This window comes from Canis lupus, chromosome 37 (assembly GCF_003254725.2).
Source record: "Canis lupus dingo isolate Sandy chromosome 37, ASM325472v2, whole genome shotgun sequence".
Lineage (NCBI taxonomy): Eukaryota > Metazoa > Chordata > Mammalia > Carnivora > Canidae > Canis > Canis lupus.
In genome coordinates this window covers 25,958,378-25,976,695 of record NC_064279.1, presented here as the reverse complement: position 1 = coordinate 25,976,695, position 18,318 = coordinate 25,958,378, and the positions used below count along the sequence as shown (strand labels likewise).

Genomic DNA, 18,318 nt, shown 5'->3' with positions numbered 1-18,318 from the left:
CACTCCAGCTCCCACCAAGCCCCCTCACCAGCCGTGTGACTTTGGTCAAGCTACCCCACTTCTCTGCCTCCAGTATCTCATCAGAAAATGAGGTACTAAAATAATGCCACTGACCTCGTGGGGATAAAGGACGGAGGGGCTGAGGGAGATAACACACGATGCCTGGCACAGGGTAACTGCTCAGAAAGGGGTACCATAGCTTGATACCCTGCAGTGGGACCTCCGACGGCCAGGAGTCCGGGCAGGGATCTGGAGAGCCCCATGCAGTGGTGATCTCTGTGACTGCAGACGCTGACGTGGACCTTCAGCCCTCTGGAGGAGACCAAGTACCTGTTCCGAGTGGGGATGTGGGTCTGGAAAGCCGGTCTGCCCCCGAACACCAAGCCCCCCGCCACCACCCACTACATGCTCCGGCTGGTGGGCGTCGGCATCACCAGCAGCCTCTCTGTGAGTAGGAGAACCCCGGCAGGCGGGCTGGGGAGCTGGGGGCCAGGGCGCAGGTGGGAGGAAGGCTCCAGGGTGCCCGGCTCCAAGAGGGCACGGGATGGGAGCCCGCTGGCCCTGCCCTGCCCTGGAGATTCTCTGAGGCCCGGGGTGGGAAAGCCAGGCTGCGGCTGGCTGACTCTGGCCCTCAGGCGAAGGAGAAGGAGCTGGATTTCGGGAACGTGCTGGTGAACAGCACTCAGTCCAGGCTGCTGGTGCTTCTGAATGATGGCAACTGTACCCTTTACTATCGCCTCTACCTGGAGCAGTGCAGCCCCAAGGTCATGGGCAGCAGCCCCCCTGGTACTTGGGCCTGGGCGGGGACTGGGCCCAGGGAGGCAGGCCGTGGGGGACAATGGCTCAAACACAACCGCTAACCAGACCACAGTTTGAGGGCAGGCGGAGCGGGGCTGAAAACTTGGTGCTTCCACCTCTGCAGATGTGTGGCCCTGGGTGGGTGACTGTGAGCCTCAGCTTCCTCATCTTTAAAATGGGGCTGTTGCTGGCACCCACCTCACAGGGCTGCTAGGCGGAGCAGAGTGCATAGCGGGTGCTGGTGACGCAAGAAATGGTTTCCTCTGTCTGCTCTGGGAAGAGGGACTCTGCTCCCTGTTCCTGGCTCTGGGCCTGCTCTCTAGCCAGTGCTCCGCTGGCCCAGGGGAGGATATCGGGAAAGGAGCAGAAGGAGGGGCCGGGACTCTCTGGCCTGCACTGAGGGCCTCCTCTACCCTCGACCCTGCTGGGTCGTCTCTGAGCAGCCTTGCAGCTGGACCGCACAGAGGGCAGCATGCCACCCCGGTCCCGGGACACCATCTGCTTGACTGCCTCTCCCAACCAGCGGTCCCAGTACTCCTGGACGATCAGCTACTCCCTCCTCTCCCACAGAGGTACCTGGGCCATGTGGCAGAGTCGGGGCCAGGGAGGAAGGCGGGAGGAGCACATGAGCAGGACTGAGGGTCCAGACAGGGCTAGCAGGGTGAGTGTTGGCGTGCGAGGGTGCGTCCTTGGGTGGCTGGTGTGTGTGCCCCGTACCAACCACAGCTGCCTGCCAGTGCCTGTGTGTGTGTGTGTGCCTGCGTGCCCCTGAGCTGTGCAGGACTCAGCATGGAGGGTTCAGAGCAGCACCTGTTTCCTGTGGGAACCTTAAGACAAATCCCCCAGCTGCCTTGAGCCTCAGCCTCCTCCTCCGTAAAATGGGGCTGTTATCAGCCTACCCCCGGGGCTGCTGGGAGGAGTCCAGGGCAGCACAGAAGAGTGGCTGACACTGTAGACTCGGGCCAGACTGCCTGGGATTGGCTCCTGATCCCAGCATATATTAGCTGTAGTAATCTTGGCAAGTTGTTTAAATCTCCGTCTGCCTCAGTTTCCACATCTGTAAAATGGTGATAATAATGATGCCCAGACCAAAAAAAAAAAAAAGGAATGAAGCACCAAAACATGTGAACTTCAAGGATGAACCTCGAAAACGTTAGGCCAGGTGAAGGAAGCCAGTGGCCAAAAGCCACATATTGTGTGAGTGTTTATGTGAAATGTCTAGAGCAGGCAAATCTATAGGGACAGAAAGTAGATCAGAGGTTGCTGGGGGGGTGGAGGGCTGGGGAGGGGGGAACGGGGAGCGACAGCTGCTTGGTCCCAGGCTTCCTTTTAGGGATGACAAAATGCTCTAAATTGGATAGTGCTGGTTGCAAAGCTCTGAAAATATGAAATCTCTGAATTGTATGTGTTAAAAGGATTAATTTTATGGTATATGAATTATATCTTGACGAAGCTGTTAGTGAGGGTCAGTTTGCAAACAAGTAACGGGGTGCATTTAACACAGCGATGCATGTGGAGCACTTCAGACGATGCCTGACACATAGGAAGTACCAGACAAGGCTTGGCTGTTGTCAGGAACGTCCCAGAGCCTGGGAGATGTCTGCTGCTCCTGACAAGGGTCCTGGGCAGGTCGCCAGGGGTCCCACACCTTAGGCTTGCATACTCTGCCCCAGGGCAGCTGGGAGGTGAGGCCACTCCTCTCCTCCACACCCTTCTCCCCTAGATAACAAGGCTGGGGACAGGCAGGAGCTGTGCCACGTCTTCCTGATGGCCGTGTATCCCTTACTCTCCATCCTGGATGTCTGCTCCATGGGCAGCATCGAGGGCATCACCCGGAAGCACCTGTGGCACCTCTTCTCCCTGGACAGGCTCAACAGTTACTTGGAGCGTGACCCCACCCCCCAGGAGCTCACCTTCAGGGTGCCCACCCGGCACAGGTGAGGCAGGCCCAGGGAAGGGGCAGGGCCTATTTGGGAATGTTCTCGGAGCTTTCTGCCCACACCTCCAGCACCCATCTCCCCTGCAAAGTCTTGCCCATCCCTGGAGGGGCCTGGAGAAGTCAGGGATTGGCTCAAGGTCTGACGGGCTTGCTCCCCCCTGCCCCCCCAAGTCCCACCTGCTAGAAGATGATTGCCCAGCCAGCACCCCCTGGGAGGGCCCCATACTGTCCCCATCTGACTCTGAGTCTGTTTCTCTGCTCCACACAGCACAAGCCAGATCCCCCAAGTCTTCACCCCTCTGAAGCTCGACTTCAATTTTGGGGCAGCACCAATAGAGGCCTCCCCCTCGGTAGTGCTCCTGGCCCTAAAGAACAGTGGAGTGGTGCCCCTGGACTGGTATGGCAGGCTTGGAAGGGGCTGCTGGGGGGCCCGGGAGACAGGCGCCGGAGGCCTGGTGGCTCTGAGAAGTCTCCTTGATGGGGTGGGGAGGCCAGCGTGAGATGGGGGTCAACCATCCGCACTCCAAACCTGTCGCTTCCGGAGATGTGCATAGGCTCAAGAGGGAGGGGACTGACGGGAGACCGGCACGGTCCTCCTAAGAGCTCAATGAGTGAGAAGTACCCTTTGGACACCTGCTGCAGCGTGGCACTGATGTGCAAGCCTTTTCTCCTCCGAGCTTCACACCAACCCTGGGGGAAGGAAGCCCCCTCCGCTGACTCTTTTGCAGACGAAGGCTGAGGACTCGGCTAAGACCACTCAGCCATCAGCGGCCAGAGCCAGGTTCAAAGCCAGATCTGTACCAGGTAGTCCTCAAGAAGTCTTCAGACCGCTGCTGTGTACCAGGCAGGCACTGTGCTGGGCACCGGGGCACCCCCGCCACAGCTTCGGCCCAGGAGGCCAGGCCTGCATGGGGGCGAGTTAAGACCTCTGGTGGGAAAGGACAGGGATGGGCTGCCATGGAGCCAGTGTCGGGGAGGGTGACGCGGCTCAGCAAAGCCACGTGGGCTGCAGGAAGCCTGAGGCTGTGCCTCTTCAGTCATGTGGGCCTGGGCCTGGAGCCCTGAGCCTGCCAAGCGTGGCCCTTCCTGTGCTCGGCTTTCCTCCCATCGGGGCCCGAACTCGTGCCCAGTAAACATCCTGTTTCCAGGCCAGGGCTTTTCCTTGCTCTTCCTCCCTGCCTCTGCCACGTGTCTTGACTTCCTACTAAATTTCCCTTTGATGACTTCTAATTTTTCGTGCCTAAACGGAGGTGAGAAAGGAGTATACCCAGCTGGGTCAGGCTTGGGGGGGAAAGAACCAGGGGCCTGGCCTGGGAAAGTAGGCATAGGGGGGTGTGGTGGAGGTGGCTTCTGTGATCTCAGGAAAACTTCCAGCTTGAGCAGTCTTGGGGTGTGGTAGGGGCAGGGATGGGGTGGAGGCTGCATCATTGGGGGTGCAGTGGCCGCCCTCACTCTCTGGATTATTCCTGCCCCTGAGGAGGCTGGCTCTTTATGTGGCTCCTGTCTGAGAAGAGCCAGGACTATGAGTGGCTGAGGGCTCCTGGCCCTGATGACTTGAGGAAGCTTGGCAGGCAGGGCTGCTGGCCTGGTGGGGGAGGCCCGGGCCCGCCTGAGCTCCAGATCGCCATTCACTGGGGCTGTTGGAGTGGCCAGAAGCCAGGCGCTACAGGAAAAGCGGCGTTAGTCTGTCCGGGCGTGGAGCAGGGTATTTTGGTGGATTATGCATGCAAGTGTGTTTGTGTAGGAGCAAGCCAGCTCACACTCCGTGTGGAGAGAGTCCAGGTTGCTGGAAACCGAGGCGGGAGGAAACCCAGGCAAGGTGCCCGCTGAGCTGAGCCCATCCATCAGGAGATTATTTGAGGTTCATTCAGGAAGGCAATCCGTGCTTCTTCCTGGAGTCCAAGCACAGCGAACCTTCCTTGGAAGGCTTAACTCTCCTCGGCTTTTTGTGTTGTTGTGTTTCCTTTCAATTTCTTAGAAGGCTATTTTTGAAAAATCTAGCCAGTCTCTGCTGAGCTCATAAAGAACAGACTGAAGGTTTTATTCCCACCAAGACCAGTAAGAAATGGGGAGTGTGGACTTGGCCTGAAGGCAGCAGCAGGCCGGGACAGAGTGACAACCCCCAGGTAGGAGGGGGAGCATCTGAGGAAATAGGAGCCGTAGAGCCCTCCCCCCTCCAGGTCTCCTCCCCTGATGCTTAGGGAGGCAGAGGGCCTTACAGACATCACATATGCTGGTTAACATCTCCTGCTTCCTCGGTGCACTCGTTAGGTCTTGGCTAGATGTTTACTGGGGGCTTCCTAGGCCCGGGCTCCTGGCCTCAAAATTGAGATGCTGACCGGTCCAAGCCTGGCCCTCTGGGTGCCCCAGGAGTCTGGGGTAGGCCAGCTTTTCGGTCCAGAGTGATGTGTGTAGAAGAAAGCTACAACTGAGCTAGACCCACAGCTTAGGGAGAAGGGGCAGAGAGGCTGCAAAGAATCTTCTAGACAGAGGGCCTGGTAGGTGCACAGGTAAGATAAAAGGGCTCAGCCTGGCTGGAGCGCTGACAGAGAAGGAGAAAGGGGTGCCGAATGTGACTTGGGAGGCAGACAAGGGCCAGGGCATTGGGCCTTCTCCCAAGAGTTTGGATTTCTTGGCATTGATGGTGATGTATGTGGGGACAAGGGACAGAGACATGATCTGCCTTCAAGACCTATTGCTCTGGTCTGGGGTCAGGGTGCAAGGTGCAGGGTGCAGGGAGAGAAATGGACTAGCAGCTTGAGGCAAGGGAGCAGAGGTAGGGGCCCACACTACAGAACTGGCAGGGACAAGGGGCTGGGATTATTTGGAGGGGGACTGGGTTGGAAACAGAGGCGTCAGAACTATCCAGATAACCCCAAAGTAGCAAGATCTCCAGTTTATTTATTTTTAAAAAAGATTTTATTTATTTATTCATGAGAGACACAGAGAGAGAGAGAGGCAGAGACACAGGCAGAGGGAAAAGCAGGCTCCATGCAGGGAGCCCAGTGCGGGACCCGATCCCGGGTCTCCAGGATCACAGCCTAGGCTGAAGGCACCGCTAAACCGCTGAGCCATCCGGGCGGCCCAAGATCTCCAGTTTAGTCGCTGATCGGTATCCCCTGGATAAAATGACAAAAGCAGTTTATTCACCTGTCAAAAGACACAAAGGTGATGGAAGAAAAGCAAGAAACTCCCCAGCTCCCAACCCGTGTCCACTCTGCTGGGGTCACCAGGGTTTGGAGGGGGCTTCTGCCCTCAGCACACATACAGAACACACGCACCATCACAGCCCTGAGCACACGTACAGCACACATGCATGAATTCAAGTTACCCTTAAATTTTTTTTACAGTAACAGCACGATGCTGTACTTACAGCCTTCTGCTCAGCATTAGATCAGTAACATTTTCACTCGTCATTATGCCAATAACATTCCTTTCAGATCAATACAGATCAATGCACAAAACTCTTCACTCTTTTTTTTTAAGATTTTATTTATTCATGAGAGAGACAGAGAGAGAGAGAGAGAAAGAGAGAGAGAGGCAGAGACACAGGAAGAGGGAGAAGCAGGCTCCAGGCGGGGAGCTCGATGAGGGACTCGATCCCAAGCCCAGGATCATGCCCTGAGCTGAAGGCAGATGCCCAACCACTGAGCCACCCAGGCGTTCCTCTTCACTCTTTTTTAAAAAGATGTTTTATCTATTCATTTGAGAGAAAGAGAGCACAAACAGGGGGAGAGGCAGAGGGAGAAGCAAGCTTCCTGCTGAGCAGTGAGCTGGACTTGGGGCTCCATCACAGGACCCTGAGATCATGACCTGAGCCAAAGGTGTCCCCTTAACTCTCTTTTTAATACTTGCATAATATTCCATAATATGAATGGCTCTTAAATTATTAAACTAATCCTGTCCTGGATGACATTAGTTGTTCCCAGTGATTTTTTTTTTTGCCACTACAAAGAAAGCTGTAATAAACACCTGTGTGTGTGTGTGTGTGTGTGTGTGTGTGTGTATGTGCACGTGCACACATGCATTTATTCCTGGAGATTAGTTCCCTAGGAGAGAATTTGTGAGTCAAAGGGCATGGGCAGTTTTTATTCTAGTAGATGCTGTCAAAATCCCTATAACAAAAGGTGGCAGCAGTGCCTTCCCTGCCTCCCTGTTTGAAGGTGTCTGCTCTTTCTAAACTTAGCAGCATCGAGTGGAACTGTTTATCAAGCTTCTGATAGGAAAATATTTAAGACTGATTCGGGGGAGTCTCGATTTGCATTTCCTCCACTCTTTGTTGAGCATTTCCCATTTGGCCTGCTCCCCGTTCGCGCCTTCTGCCCAGGGCCCAGTTCTGTGCCCTGTCTCTACAAGGGAAGGGGGTCCTCCTTTTCAGGTTGTAACCTGGGGACCCCCTGGCTGCTTGTTTTGTCAACCAGCTGGAGTGCAGTTTCCTACAACATGAGGCATTTTGGGGAGCACTAAGTCTATGCCCAGACTTTCTCCAGGTGCAAGAGTGCCAGCTCTGCTGGGGCATAGGTTCTCTGCCCTGGGCCCACACTGGCCTGGGCACCCTTCCTCTCGGGGGCTCCTGGTTGGTGGTTGGTGCTGCTGGCATTTTTAACGGCTTCACCTGGCCCTTCCTTAGTCACACAACCTGCCCCCTTCGCCCCAGGATTAGTGGCTAGCTAGGTCAAAGTCACTCACATACCCAGGTAGTCCTCTTCAGCCCCTGTTACCCACAATAAAAGCCCCAGTCTCTACTTTCCCACATCATCAGCAGGGACCTGCTGCTCTTCCCAGGTTTGGGGGCTGTTATGAAGTGAGAACCCACTAGAGCTGCGTTTGCTCAGCCACGGATGGGGCCGCTTACCCAACCCGGGGAGGGAGTAGGAGCAGCCTCCACCCACTCAACCTGCGGCCCAGCGCTCCCGCCTCTCTGGTCCAGGAGGCTTCACTCCGCCTTTGCACCCCTCTTCCAGGGCCTTCCTCTTTCCAAGTGACCAGAAGATTGACCTGGAGCTGTGGGCGGAGCAAGCAGAGTTTGACCGCACAGAGCTGCACCAAATGCGTGTGCAGGACAACTGCATCTTCTCCATCAGCCCCAAGGCTGGGAGCCTGAGTCCTGGGCAGGAGCAGGTGGTGGAACTCAAATACAGGTGCTCCCTCCACTGCCTGCCCTACACTTCCGGTCCTGGAGAATCCCCTCCACCCCACCACTGCACCCTGTCCCTTCCCCTGGTCGCCTGGAGGAGCTTGGCCTTGCACTCTGTGACCCCAGGGTACCCTAAGCGCCCACCACCAATGGACGATGCTGCCCACCCACTTGGAGGGAGGTTTCACTTCCCTCTAGCCCTGTCCCAACTCGGGGGGTTTCCACTTGCTCCCAGCAGCTAGTGGCCCCAAAGCCTCTCTTGCTTGTACCGGGGCTCAGGAACTCAGCCCAGACTTGTCCCCTCCCTTCCAGCCACCTGTTTATTGGCACCGATCGCCTCCCAGTGCTCTTCAAGGTGTCCTATGGCCGGGAGATCCTGGTGAGACCCCAGACCTCATCCTGTCCTGGGCACCCAAGAGAGGAGCAGGGAACCGTGCACCCCCCACCTCCCACCCCGGGAAGCTAGGGTCGAGATCTTTCTGCTGAGTGCTTTATTTCCTCCCAGGGAAGGATGGTAAACTCATGGGCTTTCTATTTCCAGCTAAATTTCATAGGTGTGACAGTGAGGCTGGAGCAAAAGTACGTGCACTTCACCTCCACTAGCCACCAGTTCATCCCTGTACCCATCGGAGACACACTGCCCCCAAGGCAGGTCAGTGAGCCCCACTGTCCTGGTTACCGAGAAGTCTAAGCACTGATCTCTGAGTATCCCCCATTAGCCCTTTCCCAGGTGACAAAGACCCTGCCCTCCGGAAGTCCTCGCTCTTAGAGGTGGGGCAACGAGTGGGACCCTGAGTTTGGGCAACTAGGAGAGATCCAAGGTGAGAGGCTTCCACTTCCTGAGGCCTGGTGCTGAGCCCTTTGCCAGGCCTCGTTCTGGTGCAAAAGCAGGGGCTTCTCTCCTCTGGCATAGGATTCTTTGAATGTCTTTGACCATGAATCACCCTGATATATTTTGGGTAATAACCCAGTAAGTACATACATGCACATATAACTAAAACAAAGCTCATAAATCAGTATGTGCACTACTACATGCAAAGTGTTCTGATATTTTCTGTTTTTAAGTTATTCTGTCCCATTTCTTACATGCTAGACGTGACCTGCTAAATTGGCTTCATGACCTGTTCACAGATAAGTCTCAGCCCCAGTTTGAAAAATCACTGCTCCAGGAAGGACATTTTTCTGATGTATGAAAAACCAGACTATGAACCCTTGCAAAGCTATAGAATTTTCTTTATTCAGTAGAGTGAATTGGGTTCCTTGGCTCTGAAAATGTACACTGGAAATCTCCCACAGGGGGACAAAATATTTTCCCAAACATGCTGTAGCTGTGACATTTCTAAGGATTGAAAAGTCCTTGTATTTCTGAGTGGAGGCCTCTGGTCATCCAGCCAGCAGTCAGAGGAATGGGCTTTCTGGCCATGAAAGGATGGGACCCCCTGGCCCCAACCTCTGTTTGCTTCCCTACAACAGCTTCTACCCTACTGGTTTCCTTGAAGCCCCACCCAAGGCTGCAGGAGCCCAGGTCCTTGAAAAGGAAGGCAAAGACTCAATGTCCCATGGAAAGCTTCCCCTTGAGAGACTAGACCACTCCCCTGTGGCCCTGAACACAGACAATGGAAAATGGGTCTGGAGCCAGGAGACCTAATTGTGCCTCCAGCCAATCTCCACAACTGTGGCCAAGCTTCCTCTTTGATTCATGAGATGACGACAGATTGTGGCCTGGATCCACCAGAGGGCAGCGGAAGTAGAAGTGAACAGATTTAATTTACATTTTGGAGGCAGAATCATTGGGACTTGCTGGGGCTGGATTGGGAGAAAGGGAGGGATTGAGATGTATTGAATTCCTAGTTTGAGCATTTACTGAAAAGAGTTACCCTGGGGGTAGAAATAGGCTTTCTAGTGAAGAGTTTGGTTTTTACCAAATTTGAGATGCCTATAAGACAATCAGTGGCCGGTGAGGGGGCAGGAGGGCTTGTCAAGCGGAAGTTGGATACCAGGTCTGGAGCTCAGAGAATGACCCAGGCTAGAGAAATATCAGCATATTCAGGAGTGGGTGCTGGGAATGATGAGGGGGCAAGACCTAGATCCAGACGAACTGTTGGCTCTCCCTGGCTTCCATTTTTTTTTCATCTTAAAATGAAGGATTGGCCCAGAAGATCCCTGGTTTCTTCCAGGACATTCTATGATTCCCACACTTTGGAGTTAGTCTTGGGGGGCCCCATAGCTTCCTTCCCCTCCCTCATCTGCCTTTAAGCAGGACTGCCTCTGAGGGCAGATGTGGAAAGTGGCAGCCTCCCTGGTGATTAGAACAAGAGCCTAGAAGATGCTGAAGGGTCTGGAGGGTGCATGCATGGACACTTCTGTAAATCACAGACGTGAGCGATAGTGCCCCCTTATACCCTGACAAAGGTGAATTAAGAGTAAATAAGGATTACAGATTATCTTAAAATGTCACAGGCTGAAAATATAGTTATATACTTCTTGAGTGATCAAGTGATAAGGGAAATCAGAGGTCGTCAGGGAGCCCTAGGCTGTAAGAGTGACATCATGATCAGCCTGCCCTCCTGCACACAGAACCCCAGGCTCTGTGCATTGCAGCCCTGGGCTGGTATGAAGACTTCATTATTCCTGCCCCCCTACAGATTTATGAGCTGTATAATGGTGGCTCGGTGCCCGTGACTTATGAGATCCAGACCAATATCCTGTCACAGGTTCAGGAAAAAAATTTCGATCACCCCATCTTCTGCTGCCTCAACCCCAACGGGAAGATCCAGCCAGGCACAACTGCTCAGGTCTTGTGGATCTTCTCACCTATTGAGGCCAAGACCTACACGGTGAGCAGCAGCCCAGGCTGATTAAGGATGGAGGTTGGTGTTGGCCTCCTCGGCAAGCTTTGCTCTGACTAGTCCCTTCCCCGCCCTCCTAACTTCCCAGGTGGATGTGCCCATACACATCCTGGGATGGAACTCAGCCATCATCCGCTTCCAGGGAGTGGGCTATGACCCCCATGTCATGGGGGACACAGCCCCATTCCACAACATCTCCTCTTGGGATGACAACTCCATACATCCTAGGCTGATGGTTCCTGGACAGGTAGGAGAGGGAAGGGAGGTAGGAAGGCCTGGGAACTAGGAGGAGCCTTAGACCCCCGGGGGGCCACTGCAGAGGGATGAGGAAGCTGGGAAAGAAATGTGATGGAGGAGGCAGGGGAGGGATGCAGAGGTGAAGCCTGGAACCAGCCCTCATCTGGAGCTATGAGGCCGCACCGGCTCCATGAGAGGCTTACTCTGCCACCTAGTGCCCATAGGTGTTCCTGCTCAAGTCACTCTGGGCATTGGGATGGAGATATTGGAAGGGGTAGAAGGAAGCTCTCCCATTTTTGGCTGTAAGATATTCTCTTCATACAGAACAGCCCCTCCCTGTTCCTAGATGGATTTTGCTGTAAGATATCTAGAGTCAACAGCACCATCTTTAGTTCAAACACAGCCCACTGTTGGGACATCTGACCTATTCATCCATCCATCCATCCATCCATCCAACTCCTCCCATTGGCCCACATGCCCATCTACTCATCCATCCATCCATCCATCCATCCATCTATTCATCCATTCATCCACTTCTCCATCCATCCTTCCATACAGCCACCCAGTCACTGTATACCTATATATCTGCCTGTTCACCCTTCCACTCCTACTGTTTTTGGACTCTAGCTGCATGCTCAGCACTGCGGAGGACACGAAGAAGAGCCAGACAAGGTCTCAGCCCTGGAGACACTCAGGGTCCCTGCAGAGAGAAAGTGCCCCTTCCATGTGGTGTTTCCAGACCCCCTGCTCTTCTGTTCCCAGTAAAGATGCCAACAGCTCACACCCCCCCCACCACCATTAAGTTTACAACCATCCATCAGGGATCCAAATTATGTTGGTTTGAGTTCTGTCTTCCCCAAGCAAAAATTTTTAAAAGACCTTATTTATTTATTCATGAGAGACGGAGAAAGAGGCAGAGACACAGGCAGAGGGGGAAGCAGGCTCTCTGTAAAAGCCCAATGTGGGACTCGATCCCGGACCCTGGGAATACCCCCTGAGTCAAAGGCTCAACCGCTGAGCCACCCAGGCGTCCCCCTAAGCAAATTCTGATTGCTCAGCCCTCCCAAGCCTATTTTAATGGTCAAAAGCATAGGCTTTAGAGTGAGACTGTCTTGGGTTATTCCCGCTATGCCTGTAAGAGACTTTTGGAAAAAAATTTATGTTCTCTAAACCTTAGCAGCTCATCTGTAAAGTGGGGACAATTATTATATATGTATACCCCAGGGCCATGGTGAGGATCAAATGACTGAACTGTCTACCATGGTACCTGGCCTGCTGAAAGCACTCAGTGACTGGTAGTGGTTGCTATGGTTATGATGTCTTCACCTCCCAAAGTGGCTGTTGTGTTGTCTCCACCAACAGAATGTCTTCCTGTCCCAGTCTCATATCTCCCTGGGAAACATTCCTGTGCAGAGCAAGTGTAGCCGCCTGCTGTTCCTTAACAACATCTCCAAGAATGAGACAATTGTCTTTGAGTGGCAGCTGAAGCCTCTAGAGTTTGGGGAGGTGAGAGTGCCCTATTCCCACAGAATTAGAACCTCTAGCAGGGCTCAAGATCCATCTTACCCCATCCCAGGCCACTCCATCCCACCCCATTCCATCCCATCTTGACCCCTCTCCATCGCACTGAATCCCACCCCATCTTATCCCACTATATCCTATCCTATCGCATCCCATTTCAACCTACTCCATCCCATCCCTGTGAAGCTCCAGAGACCTCTTCCCCCAAACAAACAGGTGTCTGTGAGTCCCATGACAGGGAAGGTGGCTCCTGAAGAGACAATTCCATTCGTGGTGACCCTGAAGGCCTCAGTGCATGCCAGCTTCTACAGCATGGACCTGGTGTGCAAGGTGGGACCAGCACCAGAGAGAAGCTGGGATGGAGCATAGCTCTCACTCCTGGGATGTGTGTGGGCTATGAGATCTGCAGACCTCCACAGAAAGACAGAGGCCAGCCCCTGGAGGAATGGGGAGGGGGAGGGGGTTCCACAAGACACAAGTCCTCCAGACCTTGACCTTCTCCTTGTCCTGGGCTACAGGTGTATCGGCAGGACCTCCTGAACCAGTACCATAAGGAACTACAGGAGTGGAAGGATGAGGAAATGCGGCAGGAAGTGGAGTTTACCATCACAGATAGGAAAGTGAAGGTGAGGAGGCCAGAGTGGGCCTTGAACACCACAGATCTTTCTGACTGGCCTTACCAAGGTGGACAGAGGTGGTGATGTGAGGTGGTCCTACATGTAAAACCTGCCAGCCCTGTCCCACATTAGCTTGCTTTCATTAGACCAAGCATAGCATCTCCCCAAGAGACTCTCTTCTGGATAGAGGACTGGCTGGCCATTCCCTGCCTCATGTAGCCAGTGTTGATGGGTGCCTGCTGAGTGCCAGGTGTGGGGACCCAGGGGAGACAAGACAGCTCACTTTCTTTTTTTTAAAAAAAAATTTATTTATTTATTTATTCACAAGAGACACACAGAGAGAGGCAGAGACACAGGCAAAGGGAGAAGCAGGCTCCCTGTGGGAAGCCTGATGCAGGACTCGATCCCAGGACCCCAGGATCATGCCCTGAGCCGAAGGCAGACGCTCAATCGCTGAGCCACAGGTCTCCCAACAGCTCACCTTTCTGATGGAAGATGGTGTGGGTCAGGGGTTTCAGGGCCAGGCTCTGGAAACCAGTTATCCAGTTTTGATTCTTGGCTTTAATAATTTCTAATTCTGGGATCTTGGTCAAGTTACTTAACATCTCAGTCCCTCAACTGTAAAATAGGGGGAATATGACATCTGGGATTGACTTCAGGATAATCCAGGGGCACCTGGTGGTGCAGTCAGTGAAGCGTCCAACTCTTGATTTCAGCTCAGGTCATGATCTCAGGGTTATGGGATCGAGGTTGAACTCCACCCTCAGCAGGAAGTCTGCTTGAGACTCATTCTCTCCTTCTCCCTCTGCCCCTCCCCTCCCTGCTCACACGAGTGTATGCGCACACTCTCTCAAATACATAAATAAATCTTGAAAAGAGAGAGAGAACCCAGAAGTGGGACACAAATGAGACAAGATTGGCCATGAGCTGCTGATGGGTGGGTAATGTGGTGGGTAATGGAGGACTCTGTACATTCTCTCTACCTTCCTGTACATTTGAAATTGCCCATATGAAGAGGATTAAAAATGAAAGTTCAAAAATATTTTGAATGCAAGTAAAATAATGCCTGCTTCACAGCATTGTGGTGAGGATTGGATGAGTTAAAGCATGCAAAGAGCCTGCAACAGTGCCTGGCATCCAGTGGATGCACTAAACGACTACTAGTATTTGTAGGGAAGACAGAGAATAAACATGAGACAAAACAGCCTCTTCTGTCCCTTCTCATTTCCCAGCCTCCCTATGCTGGTCTTCTTGCACCTTGATCACCTCTGCACTCACCACACTCAACCCCCAGGGAGGAGACACTGCTTCCCTCTAAAGCTGTGGCCCAACTATGAATGCAAATCATGTCTGCAGGGTGTGGGAGAAGGGATTTCTGAATGAAATCTTAATGAAGGAGAGCATTTCCTTATCACACCAAGCTGCAAAGCTCCGAGGCACAAGGACAAGCACCCTTGGTACAGCCTGCGTATATTTGGTGGAATCTCCTTTCCTTTCCTTCGGTTGAGTGATCTGATTTTCCTTGCAGTCTGCAGGCAGCACTTCCCTAAGGAAGGTCCTGGAAGGGGGTGTGGCTGGGAGTTGGGTGAGAGCAAGAGGGCAGCAGGTCCCGGCATGGGCTTCCGGCCACCCATGGGTGGACAGGAAAGGTAGGAAGAGGGGAGTCCCTCTAGGCTTCTCGTATCCCAAGCATGGGTCTCCTTGCTTCCACAGGAAGCCGGATGCTGTGGAGCCTGTGCACCTATGAGGAAGTACAAGGTGAGCTTATAAGCCCCATCTCCTTGGGATAAATTGAAAGGTCCTTGCTTGCTTCCAGAGATACCTCCAACTGCTGGCCCAGCCTCCTGGAAGGGAGGGATGGAAGTGGGGTGGGATCACACTTGCATTTGGCCCAAAAGGCCTGGTTGGGGCTAGGGACCCATCGGTAAGGGAGTGATGTCCCCAAACCCCTGTCATCCACCTCTCCTCCTTTCCAAAGACGCTGCCCCCCATCAGGAATCAGCAGCCTCTCAACCGGCCTGCCAGCTGGAACCTTAAGATCCCAAAGAAGATAAACTGGTTCTGTCCCCAGTTGCCCTCGCCAGACATGCTGTACTTGGGCCTCACGGCCCGTGCTCATGCCACTGACTACTTCCTAGCAAACTTCTCTGACTTTCCCCGCCACTTCTTGCACCGGTGAACTCTCAGGGAGGGAGGGGTCTCTGCCCCCTGGGGACCTCAGATAGGCCTCCTGCCCCACCTCCTTCCTTCCTTTTCCAACTTGGAGCCTCTCTAAGTCCTGTTGCCAACTCTGAGGCTTGGGCACTACATTTGGGCCAAGGTGGGGGGTGGGGGTGCTGTCCCAAGCTCATCTATGTTCTTAGGACTTCATGGCCACCACCATTGCTCATGAACCCACCCACCCCCATCTCCCAACCTCCCACATGGTGGCTTACTCAGGCCACTCAGAATGTCACGGCCTGCTCCAGGGAGCTGCCAAAAAGAAAATGCCCCAGGGAGGAGTTGGAGGCTTCTGAGGAAGAATCCCCAGACAAGTGGGCTGCCGTCTCCAAGCAGGAAAAGCAGCTCCTGATTGACTGTCTCACCACCATCATCAGGTGACCCCCTGGACCCTCACCATCCCCCTCATCTTGTCAGCTCATTCAGCCAACTCTGTGTCCACCCATGGTCCCTGAAATCCCAGCCCTGAAAAACAGAACTTCCTTACAAGATCCTTTCACTGGTGGCCCCAGGCCCTGTAGGATGGGGCAGCTCTGATGGAGCTGGCTAGAGGGATCCTGAGGTCTGGATCCTGAGGTCTGTCCTGTCCAGGGCTAGTAGATAAGGTCTGAGCCAGTTCACTGTCTCCCCAGGCCTCCGGTTGCTTATCTGTGTAACTCTGACCTCTTGGTTCTACCTCTAAGGACCCATGGGGCCCAGAGATGCCTCTAAAGAAGGGGTGGGCAGGGCAGCTGACTAAAGGCTTGTTAGTCCAAGCACCCATTTGTAGACAGAGTGGGCAGGAACTGCCCCTTGGAGAACACTGAAGCCAGAGTCCCAAAGGGGGGGCTCAAGGACCCCTTGCAAGGCCTCCCAGCAGGGACCTCCTCTTCCTCCTCCCTGCCATGCAGGGGTCTGCTAGAAGACAAGATCTTCCATGAGGCCGTGGACCAAAGCCTGGTGGAGAAGATGCCTTACTTCTCCCAGTTCTGGAATGAGCAGTCAGCCAGGTTCGTGGCCCAGAACAACACCCTGCACTTAGCACCAGTCCTGTCTCCATCCTCTAGCAGCTGGGAGGCCAGCAAAGGCAAGGAGCCAGAGGAGGACAAACTGAGGCTGGGAAAGAAAGTGGGGGAGGAGGAGGAGAAGAGCGAAGAGGAAGAGGAAGAGGAGGAGCTGGAGGAGGAAGAGGAGGAAGAGGAGGAAGAGGAGGAGATGGAAGAGGAGGAGACAGGCAAGGGGGAGCTGGAGGAGGAGGAGCTGGAAGGGAAGGAAGAGAAGGTGCCCTGGATGGGGATTGAGCCCATGCTGCAGCCCGCGTCCCAGGAGTCGCTGAAATGGCAGTGGCAGCAGCAGCTGAAGGTCATAGTGAAGGAGGAGCAGGAGCAGGACGAGAAGGAGACCATCAGCCGGTGAGCAGCCTGCGGAAGGATCCCGGGAGGCAGGGGTGTGCTGGGGCGCACCTGGGCAAGGCCCTTCCCAGCTCAGCGTTCACCGACGTCCCCACTGGTGGCTTAAGGCCTTCACGGGGAGTGTCCGCAGGAGGCGATCCGAGCTGTTTCGAGCATTCACTAGCACACCACTTCCGGAGGGTAGTCTGCACCCCCGCTTCTTGGAGGGCCTTTCCCTGGGGCTGCTCCCGGGCCCTCCCTGCCCGTGTGGGGATTCCTTAGGCACCACCACCCCCTTCGTCTCAGCCTGATGCCTCTCCCCACACCCGGCCCCGAGATGGGCCTACACTTGCGGGGGTTCGGATCCCACCGCTTGTTCCAGCAGCTGACAACTTGGGCAGCTCGGCAACTTGGTCCCCTTCAGCCACATACGAGCGTCTGTAAAGTTGGAACAAGGATGCCTTCTAGGGTTGGGAGGGCAGGGAGCGACCCGGGAACCCCCGCAGAGCGCAGGGCGCGCGGTGTACAGCACGCAAGAGGCCCGCGGAGAACGCGGAGCGCCGTCGACGGCGACGCTGCCACCTACCACCGCCCCCTCCCGCCGCCGCAGGCTCCCGGCGTTCGCCAACCTGCAGGAGGCGCTGCTGGAGAACATGATCCAGAACATCCTGGTGGAGGCGAGCCGCGGGGAGGTGGTGCTCACCTCGCGGCCGCGCGTCATCGCCCTGCCGCCGCTCAGCGTTTCCAGGTGGGGGCGCCCCCCGCGCCGCAGGGGCGCGAGGGGCGCGGGGCGGGCAGGCTTGGCCCCGGGCCTGCCCCCGACCTCCCTCTGGGGCTTTCTGTCTTCCAGGGTTGAGACTCCCGACTTGCTGCCCGTGGCGCCCCTCGGGCTGCAGCAAGCAGAGGTGCCCCGCCCGGCGGTGCCGCCCCCTGCGACTCTTTGAGGACGCCAGAGCCCAACCCCTCCGACTTGCTGCCCTAAGGGCCCCCTCCCCGCCGCCCCGCCAGTAAAGCATCCGGCCTTCTGTATCTGCCTTGACTTTGTTTCCCCGACGCAGGAGGAATTCTTGCGCGCGCTCTGGGAGGGACAGATGGTGGGAGCGGCCGAGGCGAACTGCAGCGACTCGTTGCAGACTTGGGTGCTGGGAGGGTGCGTCTCTCCCCTCCACGCGGCCCCGGGGCCTGGGCTCCTGCCGCTCACTCCGGGCGCCGACCTGGTTCGGCCAGTGGAGGGCGCTTCGGGCGGGGCCTAAGCGGCCTTTGCCCCAGCGCAGCCCGGCGGACGGGAACTGAGCGCCGGGCCTAATCGGCGCAGCAGGTGGCTGCAGGGCGAGGTGACTACCCCTCCCCTTTCCCCGTCGCGCCTGCTCCGAGGCTCGGTCCCTCCATCACCAGCCTTTTCTCAGCATCCGTCGGGCTCCCGGGACTGTGCTAAGAGGTTGAGCAGGGAGGAAAACCGGGGCACGTCGTGGAGGGCTAAGGGCTAGACGCTGGGACGTGGGTGGAGGTCACAGCTAGACAGCGGGCCACAGGCCCTACTAAGCGACCCCCATCGTCAATCTGAATCCCCAGCGCAAGTGATGTCCCACCTTCCCTAGGAGACCCACCTCTCTCTCCCCCCTAACCTCCT

At 55.3% G+C, this 18,318-nt stretch overlaps 1 protein-coding gene across 1 annotated transcript in view; it reads left to right on the top strand.

The window, feature by feature from the left end:
• The window catches only part of CFAP65 (cilia and flagella associated protein 65), a 32,663-nt gene extending 14,946 nt beyond the window's left edge, over window positions 1–17,717 (top strand). The window contains 19 exon segments of the mRNA XM_025441794.1: window positions 289–447; window positions 636–786; window positions 1,242–1,370; window positions 2,522–2,735; window positions 3,006–3,134; window positions 7,702–7,878; window positions 8,187–8,253; window positions 8,416–8,526; window positions 10,520–10,711; window positions 10,812–10,970; window positions 12,323–12,466; window positions 12,698–12,811; window positions 13,000–13,107; window positions 14,812–14,856; window positions 15,077–15,273; window positions 15,567–15,695; window positions 16,209–16,709; window positions 17,299–17,436; window positions 17,539–17,717. Of these exon segments, the coding sequence (XP_025297579.1) occupies window positions 289–447; window positions 636–786; window positions 1,242–1,370; window positions 2,522–2,735; window positions 3,006–3,134; window positions 7,702–7,878; window positions 8,187–8,253; window positions 8,416–8,526; window positions 10,520–10,711; window positions 10,812–10,970; window positions 12,323–12,466; window positions 12,698–12,811; window positions 13,000–13,107; window positions 14,812–14,856; window positions 15,077–15,273; window positions 15,567–15,695; window positions 16,209–16,709; window positions 17,299–17,436; window positions 17,539–17,632 (2,958 nt within the window). The 3' untranslated portion in view covers window positions 17,633–17,717.
• Window positions 17,718–18,318: the final 601 nt, after the last annotated feature.